Genomic DNA, 21,904 nt, shown 5'->3' on the forward strand with positions numbered 1-21,904 from the left:
GCAGAAAGGTTGCAGAACCTTTTTGACAAGAAGTGACATGTTTTTATTTTCTGGATAGTCAGCGTGTCATATCAACATTACATTTAATTATGACACCAGATCAAAATAGAAATATTGCCAACAGATTGATTTCCCTAAAAATAACAACCTAGATGTACGGAGCCCGCTGGGGGGCTCCGTATAGATGTAATGATCATTAGACTCAAAGAAATAACACACCTATCTCCCAGACTCCCCAGTCAGTGTTTGAATGAATGTAGAAGGATGCAATTTGCATACGGATGCGAGAGGAATTTATTAACCACTTTCAACGTCATTATAGGCAATCAACTTCAAACATTTTCTCTTTTCGCCCCCAAACAAACAGTGAAAATAGTTGATCTACGCGAAGACCCACTATTTTCGTTATTTTAGAAATGGGGCTTAAGTGGTAACCATTTTTTTGTCCTCGAAGACCTCTGAGTGTGTCCTTTGTAATATTCTGAAGTCTGACATTGCTCCATCCCTCGACCCACTGCAATTTGTGTATCAGCCAAAAAATAGGAGTTGATGCTGCTGATGCATACATTTTCATAGGGGTTGAAAACTTGGAGCAAACAGTATTACATTGTTGTTGTTTTTTTCTTTCTTTCTTTTTTAAATTTTCTAGCTTCAATATAGAAATCAACCTAATCTCTTAGCCAGAAAACCCATTCAACTTCAGGTTAATCAAATTGCATCCCCAATTACCTCACTACCTCACTGTCAGTTTAGACTGAAGGGGAATGTTAATTCCGACCTATATTTGTTACCAACACTGATGAGCACCTCAGGGAACAGCTCTGTCATCTTTTCTATGTTCACGCTATAGTGTTCCCAGTGCTACAGTATGAGGCTTTGGAATAATAATAATGGTTGTATGTCTGACTCAGCTGTAACATCTATTGTCTATTGTTCTTCACACTGGTCTGTATCAGTGTGAACATGGAACATGGAACATTAGGACATGGAACACTTTCAGGGCAGCTTGTGACCTAATTAACCACTAGTAACTGAGTCATATAAAAAGTCATTGGCAAGGTTTTATGCGCTTGATAATTACTTTTTCCATGGGTTGCCAAAGCCATGCCTGTAATAACAGACATAGTTGATATGAAGTTAAAATTATATGGGACTAAGTAAATAATACATGTAATTGTCTGAAATTGAGATATATCCAGGCCTGGAATTTCATCATTTTAGGGGCACGGTCACTTGGCCATTGGTGTTGTCCATTTTTCATGGCCATCAAATAAAACATGATTTTAGTCCATTGAAATAATTGATTGAATTTAAGGGTGCAGCAAAATAAATAAATATGGTATTTACAATCTGATCTATGCTCTGCCCTGCACAGAGTTACTGGATTGATTTAAAGATGGGGGAGTGAATAATTCAGAATCTCAACAAAAGACAATGGTGTCTACATGACAAGAAAGAGACACTGGTGTCTACATATTGAAAATAAAGAGAGACAGAGGCGAGCTGGGGCATTAAGGCCACTGTGGCCTCTGGGATTATTGCCTTTTTTTTTCTTTTTTTTTGAGGGGCGCAAGGCCAAACTGAGGGGCAACGACGGCCATGACCTTCATGTCCCCCCAGAGATTTCTGACCTGGATATATCTTTATTGGTCTCTGAGGGGAAATTGATGAAGCTTCACATAAGGGTAGGCTGTGGCCACAAAAAGCATCATTGTTTATTACCGAATACCATAGAAATTCAGTCTAGTGTTATTATTATTAAATGGAACTGTGGTGGCATCACACATCTTGATCTACTTTAGCCAATTTAATTAAAGACTACAATGCAAATAATTGTCTCCTTGGGGTAGAATACGGATGAATTCTGAACGTGCCCATTCTGTCAGAAAATGACAGAATGAGTGCAAAAAGTGTCCAGTGCATGCAGGAAAATGTAAAAACACAACATAAGTAAAGACAATTATCACCTGCAGTATAGTATGTGGGGGATGGGGGGCGGGGTCCCTGATAATCTATCAATAATAATAAATCCCATTCGTCCAAATAACTGTCATTAATTCAATAATAAACTTAATCCTATCCAGTGAATCAGCCCATCTGAGAGGGCCTCCGACTGAGGGGGGCACGTCCTGTTAAGGCAAACGCCGATAAGGCAAACTAATGTAGGCTACTAAACCTCCTTTTGTTATGGTGAAATGTGAGCTCACCTGCATCGCGTTTCATGATCCCATTCATGCGTTTATCGTGCGCTTGCCCAGGCCTTATAGTAGGGCAGGAGAGAGGGGTCTACCAGCACCCCAATGACACTTTTTCGAAACCTGTTTTTTTTGGACCGTTATGATGTCTAGTTATGATTTCTGCTTGTTGCCGTCGCCAACTAATGTCCCATGGGGTTAATTTTTAACCTTTTCTCACAACTATTCCCAATCTGAACCATACAATGGTCATAACAGAAAATGCCATAACGCTTGATGTAAACAACCTACAGGGACAAATGAACACACTTTTCTATATGATTTTGACCCAGGGAATTCATTAAAGTGGTTATTTTTTACATTTAAGCACATCTTGACCCTATTTCAGGACAGAAACGGCGAAGAATAACCCAAAAATGTTCAAAACACGTCTATACTTTTCTTTGTACAGATGAATTAAGGTGTATTCTTTTGATACCACAGGTTTTTTAGGACCCTTATGATGTCTAGTTATGATTTCTGCTTGTTGCCGTGGTCAACTAATGTCCCATGGGGTTCATTTTTAACCTTTTCTCACATATCCCCAATTAGTGTGGGGATTTAGGGGAGCAAATGCTAATTTCGTGCAATTTTGACTTAAAGCGTGAAATTTTGCACAGATGTAGCCCAGGGCTTGCTCTAATGATTTAGCTAGGGCGCCCGAGTCTGCGACCTTCGGGGTCTCCACAGTGGTCAAATCAAGTTGGGCTTCCATTGACTTTCTATACAGGAGGAAAATACCCAGAAAAAGATTTTTTTTCTGGGTATTTAAGGAGGATCTGAGGGGTCTAACTAGAGGTTTGTCATGATGCTGAATCCATTGCAGGCATTTGTTTTGCACAAAAAACATTCAGTGGGCTAGAAATGGCCTTAGAAAACAATACACGTATGGGTGAGTATTCATGTTAGTCGGAGGCCTTAGGGGTTTTTTTTCTCGTGCTAATCAGTCTAAAAGTTCAAGATTTTGCACAGATGTAGCTCAGGGCATGCTCTAATGATTTAACTAGGGCGCCCGAGTCTGCGACATTCGGGGTTGCCACAGCGGCCAAATCAAGTTGGGCTCCCATCGACTTTAGTGATGAAAAGTGATGAGTCATCACTTTTCAGAGTTATGTGGGTGCTGTGGCGACCCCGAAGGTCGCAGACTCGGGCGCCCTAGCTAAATCATTAGAACATGCCCTGAGCTACATCTGTGCAAAATTTTGAACTTTTAGACTGATTAGCACAGAAAAAAAAAACCCTAAGGCCTCCGACTAACATGAATACTCACCCATACGTGTATTGTTTTCTGAGGCCATTTCTAGCCCACAGAATGTTTTTTGTGCAAAACAAATGCCTGCAATGGATTCAGCATCATGACAAACCCCTAGTTAGACCCCTCAGATCCTCCTTAAATACCCAGAAAAAAAATCTTTTTCTGGGTATTTTCCTCCTGTATAGAAAGTCAATGGAAGCCCAACTTGATTTGACCGCTGTGGCGACCCCGAAGGTCGCAGACTCGGGCGCCCTAGCTAAATCATTAGAGCAAGCCCTGGGCTACATCTGTGCAAAATTTCACGCTTTAAGTCAAAATTGCACGAAATTAGCATTTGCTCCCCTAAATCCCCACACTAATTGGGGATATGTGAGAAAAGGTTAAAAATGAACCCCATGGGACATTAGTTGACCACGGCAACAAGCAGAAATCATAACTAGACATCATAAGGGTCCTAAAAAACCTGTGGTATCAAAAGAATACACCTTAATTCATCTGTACAAAGAGAAGTATAGACGTGTTTTGAACATTTTTGGGTTATTCTTCGCCGTTTCTGTCCTGAAATAGGGTCAAGATGTGCTTAAATGTAAAAAATAACCACTTTAATGAATTCCCTGGGTCAAAATCATATAGAAAAGTGTGTTCATTTGTCCCTGTAGGTTGTTTACATCAAGCGTTATGGCATTTTCTGTTATGACCATTGTATGGTTCAGATTGGGAATAGTTGTGAGAAAAGGTTAAAAATGAACCCCATGGGACATTAGTTGGCGACGGCAACAAGCAGAAATCATAACTAGACATCATAACGGTCCAAAAAAAACAGGTTTCAAAAAAGTGTCATTGGGGTGCTGGTAGACCCCTCTCTCCTGCCCTACTATTACGGCCTAGGCATAAATATAACGATTGCATTCACCAAGGCTTCGTAACTCGCGCGGCTCTGGCCCGCTCTTCGCGGGCACGCAGGACCAAGGTCCGCTGGCCTTCGCGCCGCTTGCAATGTCGTGCCGCTTGCAACCATTGTATAGCTCAAAATTCTTTATTCATCACTACGGTAGGAGACCCGGGCAGTACATTTGCCCAGTTTGCTTTATCAGCGTTTGCCTTATCAGCGTTTGCCTTAGCGGGATTTCCCCACTGAGGGCCCTCTCAGATGAGCTGAACCACCACCTCGCACCAAATGAAAGTTTAGAACCACCACAAACAGACACCGATTGTTTGCACTTCTCCTATTCACCCGAGAGCTCTCATCTCGGGCATGAGATGATAGCTGCAGTCTTTCAGGCACCATAGACTGCCTGCCTGGAAGTCTGCCAATGGTGATATTGCCTGGACAAAAGTGCACAAGCACAACAAAAGTGCACAACGTTGAACAATGAACAAAAATAAAAGCAGTTTTATATATGGAAACTAAAGTTGCATTTAAACATTACTTTAAGTATACTTTACATACTCATGCACAACAAGCAGGTGTCTTTTTATATTCACATAACCCTAACCCTAACAAATGCTAAGCCAAGTGCCCACCTCCCTCCCACAGAGGAAAAAAGGCGTATGAGGGATATCTAGCCTATAGATCTTAAGCTCCGTGCATAATTATTCCATCATTAACGCAGTTCACGTTCACCCTCTGTGCATTGTGTCCCGATCAGTTGGAAATAATAAAGACTGAAGAATGTCAGACTCATTAAAAACCTACCTGCAGCTGGGTGAGATGAGTCAGAGAGGCCTTCTGTAGCTCTGAGGCATCATCATGCACAGAGATAACGACAGACAGCAGAGCAGAGCCCTCACTGTGCGCTACTGCTGCGGTCTGCCCACACTTTCTGGCCTGGGACTGACAGGCCTGATTCATACACACACACACACACACACACACACACACACACACACACACACACAACACGCACGCACACACACACACGCGCACACACACACACACACACACACACACACACACACACACACACACACACACACCGTTGTACGGCGGAGCATAAATTATTAGCGGCAATGATGATGTTTACAGCAGTGGCTCTCAAAAAACATGCAGTGGTGGAGAAAGTAGGCTACTCATTTCTTAGTCGGCCTAAAAGTATCATCAATACTGCAGTATAGAAATATTAGCAGAAGTGATTGATTGATTGAGGTATTTATTAAAAGTTTTGCATAGGAAAAGGTACCGTTTCACCCTAACCCATTAACTCACTATGCAGTAGATATCTTCAGCAAAAAAGAAACACGTGTAAACAAAAGAACAAAAATAAAAAACAGTGCAAAAAGAAAAGAAAAAAATATATATATACAAATAGAAGGTTGTTGTAAATGTCGGAATCAAAATGTACTTAAAGTACCAAAAGTAAAAGTACAAAATGTTTGAAAAGCAGATTTGAAAAGCAGATGTACACCCTGCCCCCCCCCCCCCCCCCCCCACACACACAAATGTGTTTAAAAAATAAACATTTTTGCTTTTTGTCAAGATTTACATTTTCTTTTTGTGTTATGAGCTTGTAGATCAAATATTTTCCACATAGCTGATGGTTAAACAGATTTTATCCTCAAGGACCCCTGGGCGTCCCTTTATGGGTCCATTTTTATACCCTCGGTTAAATTACACTCAGGACCGTAATAGTGTGGTGACATCATTCCATGTGACATGCTGCACTCATCCAACATGCTTTAGTTGATTTAACGGATTTATTCCAGCGAAGGGCTGAGGAAATGGAATTCATTATATTGTTCAAATATCTTATTTGATATTTGTTCTTTTTCTTTTCTTTGATCAGAGACAGTAGACCATGCCTCCCACAGAGTTCTTAAGCTGCTCATTTTCAGCTGTAGTCTCTGAAAGGTACACTAGAATACATTATTTCAAGTATTAATGGACAACTGGCTACAATACCCTGCATATTTTGTCATAAGAACCATGCATATACAGTATAGCTATCTATCTCCTTCAAACAATAACACAGTGTTTTGGAAATGTGTTTTTGTCATATAGTGTGTGATCTCATTATTGGCGTGAACGAAGCGAGGGCAGGCCTCTCCCCTGTGTGATTGGTTATGGTAAATGACCTCCTATGATCCCTGGGGGAATGAGCTAATAGCAGGCTCTTCCATAATAGACGTTGTTAACAATGTGCCTCAACAACTGCACTGTTATTCCCTATAAAAGCTTTAATGGAGGCTCACGCAACAGCCTCAGAAATATGTACAGTACATTGACATGAACACATTAACTCTATACCAATATACCAAATATACTGTAACAGCTATTCGTCCTACTTGCTGGCACAAACACACATGCCCGCACGAACACGCACGCATGGAAAATGGTCTGAAATAATGTATACTTCATTTGAACATGCACGGAACACCATTATCAGACCAAATTATACCCTTCAGTGTCAATTTGTTCTAGCAATTTGTTGAAATACTGGGCCTTGAATGTCAAATGTTCAGACATGTTCAAATCATGTATACTTTACCGACCATTTTCAGACCATACACTTATTCTTTATTTTCGGTTGCAAATAGCCATTTTAACATCGAGGTGTCCAGACTTCTCATGCCCACGCTTCCCATTAACTGCTGCGGCTAGACAGACAGACTCTCTGGGGTCATCGCTTGACTTAGCATTAAGAGTAAGTAGTTAGGTGAGTGGGAAGAAAGATGCTAAAGTCACACAATTATTTCCATTTTTCTTACAGGAAACAGAACATAATGTCTCACCATTTGCCAAGAAACACATGACTGCATGCTGATCAAGTAACAGTAAAGTAAAGCCCTTGCTCTCGCTCCCTCTCACCCTCTTTCCCATTGGTATCCTGAAAGCTGACCCAGCAACGACAGGCTCATTATCCCTAACCTTGAACAGGACGCTAGGAATCAAACAACGGCATGCAACTGGCGAAGAAGATAGACAGGTTTATGTTCGGAGAAGTTCTGCCGGTGCATTTTGACCTTTTAGCCGACCTGAAGCAGAAAATAGAACGGCACGTTGTATAAGGTCCACACTGCAGAGTCCCACCTTTTATATTGTCCATGCAAAATGGACAGGCCATTAACCGTATGTCCCTTTCCTGATTGGACAATATAATGAGACGTCATGTGCAGGGACGTGCAGAGAATGTTAGAGAGACAGTGGCTGACATTTCTAAAGGCGCCTTTTGGTGAAAATATCGGAAATAGCAGACCTCCAAGCTCACAACGCGTCGGTGCTTGATACCACACTGAACTAAGCATTATCAAGTCAATACTGGAGATGTGGCATAACAGCATGGATTTCTACACAGAGAGGGCAATTCTTAACATAAGATGCTGCGTTCAAGTTCAGGAGAGTTTGGACAAGGCAATTCATTCTCTTGAATGCTGCCTTCAGGCATGGCATGGAAAGAGGGCATTTGCATTTCTTTCCCCATAGTAAAAACTGCATTCATGGTCTTGAGAAGGCAATTTTTACAGATGGATAAAAGGGCAGGGGCTCAAGCCCCCTTTGATATCTATGTGTGCACGTGCCTGGTCATGTGGGTCTATCATGTGACGTCATGTGGGTCTATCATCCTCATCATCAGCACTGTTCACTTCACAGGCGTGTGATCCTTTTGGGAGGGGCGTAGGTCAACCTTAATTCCTATTGCCAATATTCTCCTTTGTGTCTCCTTTTTTTCCTTCACAGGACCATCAATCGTCCTCCTTGTTCCTCTGTGGGGATCACAAAGGCAGATTGATTTTCACATTGGCGTCCATCTGTAATCACCCACACAGGGACGAGGCACAAGGCTGAAGCAGTTTAATTACTTCACGGCACAGAGGCAAGGACACACTCCATCACTGTTTGAGGTCTAAATCTCGCCTCTGACTTTCCATTTCCATTGGAGAGTGGAGAGCTCTCTTCACAAATCTGTTTGGTACTTGATTGATTGATTGAAGAATTTATTAGAAGTTTGCAATAGAAAAAAGTACAGTTTCATGACAGTACAAATCACTGGTACAAGGTCAACTAAAAGGAGATCCTAGAAAGCCGAGGCTTATTTCCACAGGAACCACACTTTAAGTATCTCATATAACATTGACAGACAGACGGATAGAACATAGTACTTTATCTAGGATAATATCAGTTTCAAAAGCATAACATCAAATACAAAGGCAGAAAAAAGAATAATAAAAAAGGGGGGGGGCATGGGGGCTTAGTCTATTTACAAGTCACGGGTAGCAGCTGTCTGAAGGTGACTTTTCATACCAATTTTGAAGGAGGCTAGGGATTTGCTCTCCTTTAGGGCTTGAGGAAGGGCGTTCCACATGTTGATGGTGTAGCAGGAGAACGAGTTAGAGCCTTGTTTAGTGTTAAATCTACGTTGATGATGATTAGTGGAGCTGCCTCTGGTGTTGTGGTCGTGAACATCCTTGACCTTTAAGAAGTAGTTTGTCAGGTACATGGGAATCTTGGAGGTGTAGTGTATCTTGTACACCAGGCCCATTGCAAGATGCTGTACTCTGTCAGCTACTTTGAGCCATCCCACGCTTTCGTGGTGATGATCGGTAAGGTGGGTCAGAGGAGGGAGACCAAGCACAACCCTAATTAGTTTGTTTTGGGCTGTTTGAAGCTTTAACTTTAAGGCGGCTGGGGCGTCGCGATACCAGACAAGGACTCCGTAATCAATGAGGGGCCCAATAAGAGCTCCTCCTAGTGTCTTTCGGGATTTAGTATTGATCAGCGGGGCAACCCTTTGCATGAAGCGAATTCGTTGGTTGACTTTATTGATTACCTTGGTGGTCATTTTTTCACTTTAATTAGTCCCCCTTTTTAAAATACTCAAACCGATGTCAACTCGCTTCATACTGGTCTCACACGAGACTGTCATGGTCTGGGACATTGGTTTTCAACCCGTTTCATATCAAGGTCCATTATCTATTTGGCATTTGAGCCAGGGACCACCATTTTATGAGATTTACCCTCTCAGACCCAAAACGTATAGAATCTTTGGTTATCGTTAACTCTATGCTGTATTGATGGGGAGAGACAGGAAAACATGACCAAAATAAGAATTATTCTACATTCTACAATTGTGTAGACTTCTTGTAAATTAAGTATTGCAGATGTTTAACAACAATTTAATTCTTGAGAGTGTGAAATGGTTTCATTTTACACTCCCAAGAGTTAAATATCTATAAGGATCCATTTGGTTTCCAACTCTGCTTTTTATCTGGGGACCACCTGGAACTCCCTCAAGGACCACTGGTGGTCCCTGGACCACTGGTTGAGAACCACTGGTCTGGGATCTCTGTGAAATTCATCCGGCTCCGTTTTTCCTGGAGGGCTTTATATGTTTGCTTTTAATGGGCCTCTCAGCTGTTGTTACTTAGCATGGTCAACGTGGTGCCGCACTAGGCTTCCAAATGGGCTTTAGAAAGCCTGTTTAGAAGGCAGGCGTGTAAGGTCAAGGCTATGCAGCAGGATCCTGTGTCACTGGCAGTAAGAAAGGCTCAGACTATTTGTTCCTGAAGGCAATGTGAGATACTAGTATGATGAAGAGGAACTTGTCTGAGAGGTCTTCATGGGCTGAGGCAGTCATAGACCAGCCTACTGTATATACTTCTTTGACATTAGTCCCTCAGAGGTCTATACTATAGGCCCCCTCCCCCTTTTCCCTCTTCACCAAATATCTTCACGGCTAATAGCCGATAGACTGTACAAGCTCACAATAATCATGCTGTGAGCTTGTAGATCTGTTATTTGTGAGCGGTGCTAACGGCTCCTACATCTGGCATTGTGTGTATGTCCTTCCGTCCGTCCGTATGTCCATCCTGCAGAGCTTGCCATTGGCCAAGGTTCGCTGGACGCCTGCCTAATGAAATTTACTCAAAGGCACCGCTCACTTCACACTGGGTGTGATCTTTTTACTGAACGTTCGCCAAGAATAGGGACACTAGGGTTCAGCTTATTGATGTGTGGCTTTGGAATGGTTTATTCACAGATGCTTGGGTCATTACTAGTTGTGCCAAAATTCTCTGAACTTCTATTATGTTCAATATTTAAGTAAATGTCACCATTAATGCAATATATGTATGATGTAAGGGCTCAATTTAGGCAATCATTTCAGCATACAAGGGTGAGTTTTACTTTTCACGCCAGGAATTAAATGCAAAGAGTAGGAGTCACACTTTTCCAATGATGGATTGCTCATTTTGAAATGAAACTCTTCACTTGGGAGTGTCGCATTAGCCCATGGCAAAAGCCTTCGGTTGCCCATTTTAATAATGCAGAGGCTGTCATATGTTGACATATTGTAAAGGCATGTTGGAAAAGCTCTGTGACATGAATAAATCTTATATGTCCCCGTGGATGAATAAACTAGGCGACAGCCTCGCTCAATATTGTTTTTTTATGATCTCACTCCCTAAATTAATTGTAATCATTGTAGCAGGCCACTGTAGGAGAAGGATGTTCCACTCCCTGAAATATAATGGTCTTCGGATGAGATAATTAGCGGGGGCAAGATCATCATCAACCACGGAAGGACAGATCCATAGCTTTGGGCTCTCAAAAGGCCAATGGCCTTAATTAGGTGTCCATACATTAATCAATAGAAGTGTCGCAAAGGCCAATATAACATGGCTTGTGCAGTTAAATGTGTGTCCCTCATAAACCAAGTGCGAGGCTCAGACTGGCAGAAAAGGGCACAAAGGAAATGACTGAAAGATAAGTGTGCCAGCAGGCCATATATATTTTGTAATGTGTTTTGTATTTGTTTTGCCAGTACAATAGAGAGCCGTTTATTTCTTTCTGTGTGGTATTTATACCTCATAATGAACTTCACCCTCTAATTTGAACAGAACTAAAAGGGCTTTAACTAAGATATATGAATTACTGAGAGTAGCCAGAGATTTAAACCCTCTTTTGAGGCTGAGCAGGCTCATCCTGTTTAAACAAGAATTGACACACAGTCAATATAAAATCTGTGGATTGGTGTGTTGACGTTAGTGTAAAAAAAGTTTGAAAAACATTTTTTTTTGGAAAAAAAAAATCGACCTGATGGTGGCGCTATATGGGACAGATCCATGTCGATGAGATAAGTGTAGACATACTGTGTAGCGATTTGTGTGATTTTAGGGCAAAAACTGTAGGAGCAGTATTCAAAAATGTGTTTTAAAAAATTTGGCGGGGGTCCCTGGAGCTGCGGGGGTCCCTGGAAGGGTGGAGGTTGTGGATTGGCAGACAAGGATTGTGTGTGGAAAATTTCACATGGATAGGGGCAAAAAAGTGTGATGTGACGTGACAGACAGACAGACTGACGGACAGACAGGCGGTGGAGGTTTTCATAGTAACTGCGACCTGACGGTCGCAATTATAATCATTAGTATTGTTTATTTTAATTATTATTATTAAGGAACTCTAGAAATCTCAGTTGGAACTGTTACCCCAGTGACCCGATGCTGGATAAGCGGTTGAAGATGCATGGATGGATGGATGGATTATTTTAGAGTAAGCTACTTTATTTACCATTATTGTGTACTCCGCCACATGGGGAGCAATCTTCAATTCAATCTTCAATTCAAAGAAGCTTTATTGGCATGAGAACACAAACGTTTACACAGTGGTGGAAAAAGTACCTACATTTTTATAATTAAGTAAAAGTATCAATTCTGCAATGTAGAATCACTCTGTTACAAGTAAAAGTCCAGAATTAAAAATGTACTTGAGTAAAAGTACAAAAGTATTGGTATCCCACCCAGACGCCCCAATACTGGACTGCCACCGGGTCCCAAAAGGCAGCCCCCAGACATCAGAAATTTAAAAAAACAAAACAAAAACATAATAGGTTATATAATCCCAGAGGGAAGGTGCTATGTGGCGACATATTTATCTAAAAGGTAAAAAAAGAAAAAAAAAACTAATGTCCATGAGTCAGTTGTAAAATAAAGTAAGGCCTGCCAGTCGAGAGAGGCTGCTGTTACAACCAAAAAAGAAAAAGTAACAAAAATAGTAGTGATACCACCTCCCAGCCGGCAGAGGCAGCGTAGAACCATTAATTGTCGAGCGCATAGGTCGAGCGTGGTTCAGAGTTCAGAGTTCACAGTTTGGTCCATCCTGTCAGAGGCACACAATGGCGGCCACCGACCAAAAACAAACAACTCAGGCTATCAGCATATTAGAGCCACATCGTAAGAAGATGAAGTATAAAAACAACGAAAACATGTCGAGAAGTCTCGACTACAATCATGTCATCATAAAGTGCAAAGCATTCGATCGCTCTCTAACACTTAACTAAATCGCCGTAACGTAATCGTCATGTACGGAGAGAAAAAACAGCGCACATTAGCATACCACAGGCGCAATAGAATTCGCCGTAAACAAAATACCCAATTGAGTAAACAAGTGGTTCGCATTAACCGTTGGAACGGACATGTCTACATACGCCGTTTGATCATATAATATCAGTCAAAAAAGGGTTGCGTATTTTCGTCAGAAAAGGAAATAGGAAAATTAAAGAAAGAAAAAAAAAACCTGTTAGCATGTACTAGCTAGTTAGCCAACCCCACACACTATCGCCCATTCCCGTCTGTCTTTCAATGTTATATGAGATACTTAAAGTGTGGTTCCTGTGGAAATAAGCCTCGGCTTTCTAGGATCTCTAGTTGACCTTGTAGCAGTGATTTGTACTGTCATGAAACTGTACTTTTTTCTATTGCAAACTTCTAATAAATTCTTCAATCAATCAATCAGTTATTGCTTTGTAGATTAGCATTATTGGGCTAAATGTAAAGACGCTACGCTGCGCCAACCGTGAGCAGTTTAACAAATTTGCTACGTACGTCTACACAAACGGTCAGATTACAAAGATAAATTGCTTAGTGAAGGCTCACGGATGTCACCATAGGGTACGCTCCAGCAGAATGTCCCGTAATGATCGTATTATTTAAAGAGGAGCATTTTAATCCGATCGGTCGTCGTTTCCTTAAAAAGGTATTAATGTATCTAAGTGCAGTACACCTCGCAACCGATGGGGTCGCATGGCTGAAAAACAACAGAAAATGACGTCTGTTCGGATTAAAATGCTGTTTATTAAACAATACGAAAGATACAGGTAATTCTGCTTGAGCGTACCATACTGTGACATCTGTGAGACATCAGTAAGCACTTTATCTTTGAAATATGAACGTTTTTGTAGACGTACGTAGCAAATAGGTTTAACTGCTCAACACGAGGTTGAAGTGAATATATTACACACCGTGACTCGTGCGTTAGCCTGCAGCTAGCGCTAGCTAGCGTTAGCCTGCAGCTAGCGCTAGCTAACGTTAGCGTTAGCCGTTAGCCACACATCCAGAATAGTCTAAGTCAATTTTCCAACGGCGAGTGAACGATTGCATTCCGAGTTGGGTCGCCGTTTTATTCCATGAGTAATTGTGTATAACATGTCTGCGTTAGCCTGCAGCTAGCGCTAGCTAGCGTTAGCCTGCAGCTAGCGCTAGCTAACGTTAGCGTTAGCCGTTAGCCACACATCCAGAATAGTCTAATATATGTCAATTTTCCAACGGCGAGTGAACGATTGCATTCCTTGTCCTTCATGGATTTCTTTCCCCCTGGCTGTCAATGTTTTTATTGTTCAAAAAGAAAACGTTCTGAACGTTAAAACTAGATAGTTTTACGATCATAACAATGTGACAAACGGAACAGATCCTTTTTTTCCAAACTCGAGAAGAAGAACAGCGCAAGGCCGCTCCCACTGCCTCCCAGAGCCCTAGAATGGAGAGTTGCGTGTCCGCGGTGACACCACTCTCTGATTATACTGCTCTGGCCGCTCCCAATCATGACACTAGCTCGGTTACCATGTGACATGGGGACAGCCAATAGGCAAATTGGTCGCCTAGGTAGCCTAGGTAGCCTGAATGTCTCAGGACAATCGCACGTCTTTAATGTAATCTGTTTCACAGATTTAAAAATGAAAGAAAGTGAAAGAAAGGAAGAGAGGGAGGAAGGAAGGAAGGAAGAAAACACGTGCAACTGGAGCTGACTACACAATTAACTCTCGAGCATGGAAGATCTTCATATCAGTCTTTATCTTATCAATCATTATAAAACCTTGAATAATGGACAACATTATTCAACATTTCCTTTTTATTTTTATTTGGATAAATTAGTTTTGGACACAGTAAGGTTGCATAAAACACAGAATAGTTGAATACATATTATGGTACAACCAGACACAACTACTGTACATGACAGCTGTGACAATAGAATTATTACACGTGGATTTATTCATTTATGTATTTACATATCTGCTTCTATATACAGCCCTGTTTCCCAAACAGTGGGTCGGGACCCATTTGTCCCAACCCATTTATAAAATGTCCCTTTATTTTTTAGTTGCCTACATTTTGTTTTCAGTGAGTAGTTGAATAGACAATCTATAAGCTCACAAAGCTGCGCAAAGTGACACGTTGAGAGCTTGTTGATCTGCTGTTTTCCCGGGCAAACATCTGATTTCTCTTTTGGGTCTTCAACTAAAAAGTTTGGGAACCACTGATTACATTTTCGCCACAGACATACAAAATGAGTGGACGATATTATTACCAGAAAAAGAGCTAGCCCTGTATGACCATAACAGGTCTGTAACTCAGAGAGTGTACACTCTCAGAGTAAAGGGAGAACCACTAGTACTAGTCGGACTCCTAATAGGCCATAGTTTCATAGTAAATACTGTAAGTGTCATATATTTTCTGAAGAAAACCTGAAGACTTGACATTCATGATAATGGTGTGTAAAAAAGAAAATCGAAAATTTGCCACGGACAAGACCAAGTCTTTGCCACGGACACATTTGTACGTGTACTGACATATTGATCTGCAGTGCTTGAGGAAATGTTGGACTGAATAGAATTGAAGTTTGTTCGATTTACACTGTACTGAGTCTGCGACTGCCTGGAGGGGGAATAATGTGACATGGTTCTCCTGGCCTGTGTGAAGATAGTCTCTTCAAAGATGGACAGAAGAGACAGGTGCTGACTCACACTACACCTGTGACCTTTGGAACTGTATGAACCAGACAGAAGTTGTAAGTGTAAGCGTGGTTGTTTACTGAATTGGTATATCCACCCCCACCCCTAAGATTTATGTTCTTAATTCCAGCTTTGCAGTAAACATGCTGCCGCCTCAATACACCCACACAGTTGTTGCTCTCCCTCACTTATCTTTATGTGGCAACAAATGCATGCCACCGTTAATCCCTTTAAACTGCTGAATCACAAATAAATAATTAGTGAGATAACTATTTACCAATTACAAAGACCATAGATAGATGATCTCTCAGTGATCATTTATGTTGCGTCAATATATGTACAGTAGTCCTAAAAAAGTTCATGACCATGCATGCACTATCAGCAGAGGAATGTTCTCTGTACAGTTCCAGAGAACAGGCCTGATATTTTCCCTAGCGCCAGGATTTGACAAGGTTTCCATAGGGTTGCAGTCAGTAACATGTGTTTTACATTGCTTGCTTTAAGTCATAGTCAGGTGCATAAGTGTCACTTTTGTATGTAAAAATACACACTGACTCGAAATGTTATTGATTCATACAGTCCAGCTCAGCTCAGTTCATACATAATGGATAAAATGACTGTTCGGAAGGGCCCATTTTTCTTCTACTAAGGCAAAGACATTCTGAAATAAAGCATAGAAAAAAGATAGGGAAACGGTTGCTTGGTGAGATTAGATGAGTACATCATACCATTCGGCTATTTTCTAGAAGGTCATATTTAATGTGTGTCATTATTGTTATGCAATTACAATACATGCAGCTCACTGGCGGAGTAAAACGGCTCCAGGGTGCACCTACACAGGCTTTTAAACTTTTACATCGAGGGAATAAGAACAATTCTGCACATTATAATGTAGCACTCTGGCATGTACAGTATACATTATTTCTTAGATTTCTAAATGTGCTATTATAGAGGATGAGATTACTTTTCCATCCCTGCAGCTCAGAAAATCTGTCAAACCGAGATATACGGATGAACAGCTATAAGCACAATATAATTTTAAGCGTTGGCATTCTTATTTAAATGAATGCAAGTGACCATCTTCAGTTGAATTTGAATCCCCCATTAAAAAAGATGATCTGTTGTCAATGCAGAGAGAGAGACATACTCCTTCAACTACATCATTATATCGGCTGGCTGAGTGACTTATTTTTTTCAGATTTTTGATTGTATGTTTTACACAATTACTTTTTACATGCAGGATGTATCTGTCAATCCATTTTTATTGCAGTGATTTTTTTTTTATCATATTAATACAAATCGTAGAATCCAAAAACAAATATTACCCAGGAAATCTTAAGATCCTTGGCAAACGGTAAACAATTAAGACCAGAATTCGGATTTATATCCTCAGACCAACTGTGAAGATTTGAGTGCGGAAAGTGACTGAGTAACTTTACTCATAACAACTACCACTGTGGTGAGTCAGGAACTTGTCCTTCAACACTGCCAATCCAAGTGCTCAGTGGTCAACACAGAGGTCTGTGATTGTACAGGGTTTCAATATGTATGGAAAGAAAGAAAAGAAAAACAAGTGGGAAACATCTATTTACACCTATTTACATACAGTAGCTAATATGTTTTGCCCAGCAAAAGTAGTTAACATAATATCACAATCATTTGAACCACTTTGTCAATTTATATGTTGGCTATTCACAAATAGCAGATATACAAGCTCACAGCGCGGTTTTGAAGATTTTTTGATCATTTAAATTTTCTTTTACATTAATCCTCTCTCCTTTCGGATGGGGGTCCACGGCCAGATAAATACTGATTTAGGGGTCCTTGCAATACAGGTCTTCATCAGGACACCACCTACCATGTTCAATTAATGGTGGTGGGCTGTCCATCTACCTGTTTTTTATTTTATTTTATTTTAAGGAAAACATTCCATATGTTTTCTTTGTACTGTACTGTATGTTTCCCAAACCATTTTGTATAAAGGAGGTAGATTTTAGGGCCATTTTTTTATTTTTTACAGGAGGTGTAGATGGATGCCCCTATTTTTAGACTGGTGATGCTAGTAGAAAGTCCCTGCCCATTAAAGGTTGAGGAGAGAGGAATGGGAGCAGACAAGGGGGTGTCTCTGTCTGTTGCTGCTGCTGTCATCAGAATGGTTTGGGTAACTCAACACTGATGTATGCATCTGTCACAGTGAAACAATCAGTGCAAGTCAGCAGGATGGAACACGTGAAGTGCTCCTCATGTGCCTTCACCTGTTACTGGGTGCACTGCGATATCAAACGCCATGTCTTGGCAGAGGAATAAATCTGCATCGGAAATAAATTGTTTACCCTCCAGAGAGCAGTGTATGAATGCGCACCGGGAATGGTAGGCTGATTCTGAACGACTTTGTCACTGACATCCTTCTAGCAGAGACTGCAAACAACGGATTAATAATAATCCATATGGATTTGTCACTGGTAAATATTGGATTAGTCATAACAGTTTGATATCAGAAAAATATGAGAGGGGGGAGAGGTGATATCATGGGGAGTGACAATGTCAGAAATACATACTAGCTAGATAAATGTAATCAGAAACATACCAAAAGGTTCATATGACAAACAATTGGAACATCTTCCCCTTTGTTCAACAGTTTGTCTATTGAACTATAGCCCTATATAACAAAAGAAATAGAACTTTGGACATTGCAGCCAGTCAGTGTGCACTCCCTCCTATGAAAGTCAAGCTAGTTAGTTGCTGTATGAACTTTTTTATCAACTACAGGTAGACATTACCATAATTGCTCCAAATCAGTAACTAACGACAACCAAGACATGGGAAGAATTGCCTATCCATACAGAGATTATAGCAAACATGAATGTACAAAATGGATGAACGAGCACAGTTTACATAGTTATTTTGAACACTCGCTAAATGGTGCAGTTCTGTCCCAGTTTTTTTGGGTGTAAGGATTTAAGAGGCTTTTACTATAACTGTCCTACAAGTCAAAATACTGTAGGTCATAAGATCATAATTATATGTCAAAATAATAATAATAATAATAATAAACTTTGTCATGCAAAAAGGATTTTATGAAGTAGCAGAATTAAATGTCTGTTGTTGGGCAACGGGGGAGAAATTGTTTGAGCAGAAGAGGGATGTGTGTGTGTGTGCGCGCATGTACTGTAGGTGCGTGTGTACACTGTGTATGCATTTGTGAGCATGAGTGGGTGGTGCATGGTATTTGTATAAGCCTGTGTGCGCGCACTTGTAAATCTAAATTTGCATTGAGCCAGCCGGAGGAACATTGTTCCGCAGCACAATATGTGCCTTTTACATTCCAGCTCCACCTGTTGGGGTGGACAAAAGGCTTCCCCTTGGCTTTGACACGTGTGAATGTGCTGCTGGCCACTGTCTGGACTGGAGAGATAGCAGGATGATGCGTGGGACGTGTGTGGGTGGACAGCCTGATGACCAGTTGCTAACCTCCCTTCTCCTCGCCCACAAGCCCAACTCGGTGGTCAAGTATGCCACACAGTCCCTTTGGGGACATGTTAAATTTGGTTGCAGCCAATGACACTTCTTTGGCAGGCAACTCCTAGCACCGGGCATTAAGTTACTGCACAATAGAGCACTGTCTCACTCAGGACCCATAGGTGGGATACATTTTCATGGGCCACGACTTGAGTAAAAAATAAAACAAACGTTTTCTTTTCCATATAAAAAAATATAATTATGTATTTCAAATTTTAAAATAAAATAAAATAATAATTGTATACAATTTAAAACAAACAAACAAATGTAAGAAATTCCATAAAAAAAATAGGCTATTAATAATTAAGAAGTAGCGAAAATACCCGATCTACAAGCTCACAACGCGGCATGAAGTGACACGTTGTGAGCTTGTAGATCTGCTATTTTCACTATTTTGGGTCCCGGGCAAATTTCTCTTTTGGGTCATTGAACTAAAAAGTTTAGAAACCACTATTCTAGAGTGTTGGGTCCAGTTGCTGGTTAAATTAACATATGATAAAACTAACAATGAACTGGACAGTAGGCAGTATGAAGTTGCTGTTGTTAGTCACGGCTATATACCTGATGCCAACCTGATGTGTTAACTCGTAATTTAAATTATAATACTGTATATCGGGTCAATTTAAAACAGGAATTGGCCATAGCAATAATGATGAAGAGGATTACATATTTTATTTGCATTCTCTACCAAAACGGACATGATGGTGCATAAAACAATGTCACTTAGTAATTATTGTAAGATGAGACAATATTCAGAGGAATAGATTACATTATATTGCGCTATATATGACATTGTGATAGCCTGTATCCTATGATTGTGGAGTCAGTTACATACAGTAAACATATAGCCTAAATGTGCATGGGAATGTATAGTCTACTGGCTGCACCAAGGTGGTACCCCATAATCTGTACCAAAGCACAGTTTGTAAATATTTCACTGTTCATTCCTTTAATAGGTTCACAATTCCTTTTTAATTGGTGCAATTTCTTAATTGCCCTTTCAGATTATCAACCATGGCAGACTTATTATTTATAAGATGCTATAGGCCTATGTAATTATCCCAGCAGTTTTAGTTTAACATAAACCCACTGACTAGTGGGTTAAACATAGCAAATCAAGGTATTTAGATGTGAACACTTTTTCTTGTTTGTTTGTGTGTTTTTTCTTCTCAGTTATGATTTACAAGATAATATGCTATATTCAGTAACCTCCTCCAAACTTGTCTCCATAGGGCTCTGTAGCCCTGCACTTCTTGAGGGGCTCCCCTTCAGAAGAGGTATGAAAGCGTCACTGTGAGAAGGGCGCAAGGCGTTGTCCCAAACTCCAGCTCCACCTGCACACCTGTGAGAGCCCGGTGGGGTCATCCTCAAGTTGTCATCGTCACTCGAGCGCAAGGCCATCAGCTCGATCTCGTGCTTGGCCGCGGTCTCCAACACCTGTTGTTTGTTGTAAAAAATGACAAAATTGTTGATGATGGGATGTATCGGCAGGGCTATGGCGATCACGCCGCAGAGGAAGCTGACGGCCGCGTTGCACCGACCCAGGGTGGTCTTGGGGTAGATGTCTCCGTAGCCCACCGTCGTCATGGTGATGACGGCCCACCAGAAGGACTGCGGGATGCTGGTGAACAGGGTCTCCGGGTGGTTCTGCTCCAGGGTGTAGCCCAGCGCTGAGAACAGGAACACTCCCACGCCCATGTACATCAGCAGCAGACCCAGCTCCTTCAGGCTGCTCGTCAGGGCTGATGTGAGGGTCTGCAGACCCGCGGAGTGGCGTGCCAGTTTGAAGATGCGCGCAATGCGCATTATGCGCAAAGCCTGCACCGCCTGCTGCACATTAGCCAGCTCCATCATCGCCGCGCCGAGCGACGTCAAAATCAGCACCACGTAAAAAGGCATGATCGCCATGAAGTCGATGATGTTCATGAAAGATAGGACGAATTTTACCTTGTTCGGGGAGGATATCAGACGCAGGACATATTCGAGCGTAAACCATCCGATGCACACGGTCTCGATGAGCTCCAGAGTCGGATGCTCTGCAAGGTTACCCTCCGAGTCTTCCACTTGTAGCTCTGGAATGGTCCCCATGCACATCACCACGGAGGAGACGAGGATGAAGAGGAACGAGGTGATGGCAATGGTGCGCGCGGGGAGCGAGGACTCCGGCTTCTCCATGAGTCTCCACAGGCACATCTGGAACCGCTGGAAGCCCCTGGCCGACGGGTCCCCCTCTCGGTCTACCAGGATAGTTTTCACTTTCTCGGCGATCTCCTCGAGCTCGACCTCCACCTCGTTTAGGTCGCTCTTGCAACACTCGTCGAGGAGTTCTGGGTCGATTTTCCAGTACTCCATTTCCTTCATGAAACAAATGGGACAAATTCCTCTTTTCATGTGCACCTCTCCGTAATAATATAACTCCATTATGCATCTAAACGCTTCGGGGTCCCTGTCAAAATAAAACTCCCCCGTTTCGGGGTCGTAGTCGTCACAAAGTGACGATATGTCCTCCGAATAAGTTCCCTGTGAGTGTGACCATTTGAGCAATTCTGCCAAACGTGTCTCGGGGTACCGATTCAAAATGTCCCCATACAGCAATTGCTTCACGCCGCCAATATTAACAACAATCTCTGTCTCTTCACTTGCTTCAGAACCATTGCAATCCGCGTATCTTGTCCTTGGAAACGCCCACATTATGTTCAGAGGTTCAGTGAAATTGTTATTAGCAAAACTTCATAATCATACCCAAAAGTGTTACATATAGCCTGATATAAGTTATCTCCAACGACACGCGCAAACAATCAATCCCGCTTTCTCTCAGCTCTCTTTCTCTCTCTGGCGCCTATTAACAAAACGTCTTTGCTTGACGATCACTCACTGCAATGCATTGCTGTCTGCTGCGC

The 21,904-nt window shown here is 41.6% G+C and overlaps 1 protein-coding gene across 1 annotated transcript; it reads right to left on the bottom strand.

The window, feature by feature from the left end:
* Window positions 1–20,177: 20,177 nt before the first annotated feature.
* On the bottom strand, window positions 20,178–21,695 carry LOC308301081 (voltage-gated potassium channel regulatory subunit KCNF1-like; the record flags this gene model as incomplete). Its single annotated transcript, XM_080744979.1, has 1 exon — window positions 20,178–21,695. The coding sequence occupies one exon, from the start codon at window positions 21,693–21,695 to the stop codon at window positions 20,178–20,180; it is 1,518 nt and encodes a 505-aa protein (XP_080601105.1).
* Window positions 21,696–21,904: the final 209 nt, after the last annotated feature.

The sequence above is a fragment of the Nannobrachium achirus genome (genome assembly GCF_963921795.1).
Source record: "Nannobrachium achirus genome assembly, chromosome: 16".
In the NCBI taxonomy this organism is placed as follows: Eukaryota; Metazoa; Chordata; class Actinopteri; order Myctophiformes; family Myctophidae; genus Nannobrachium; species Nannobrachium achirus.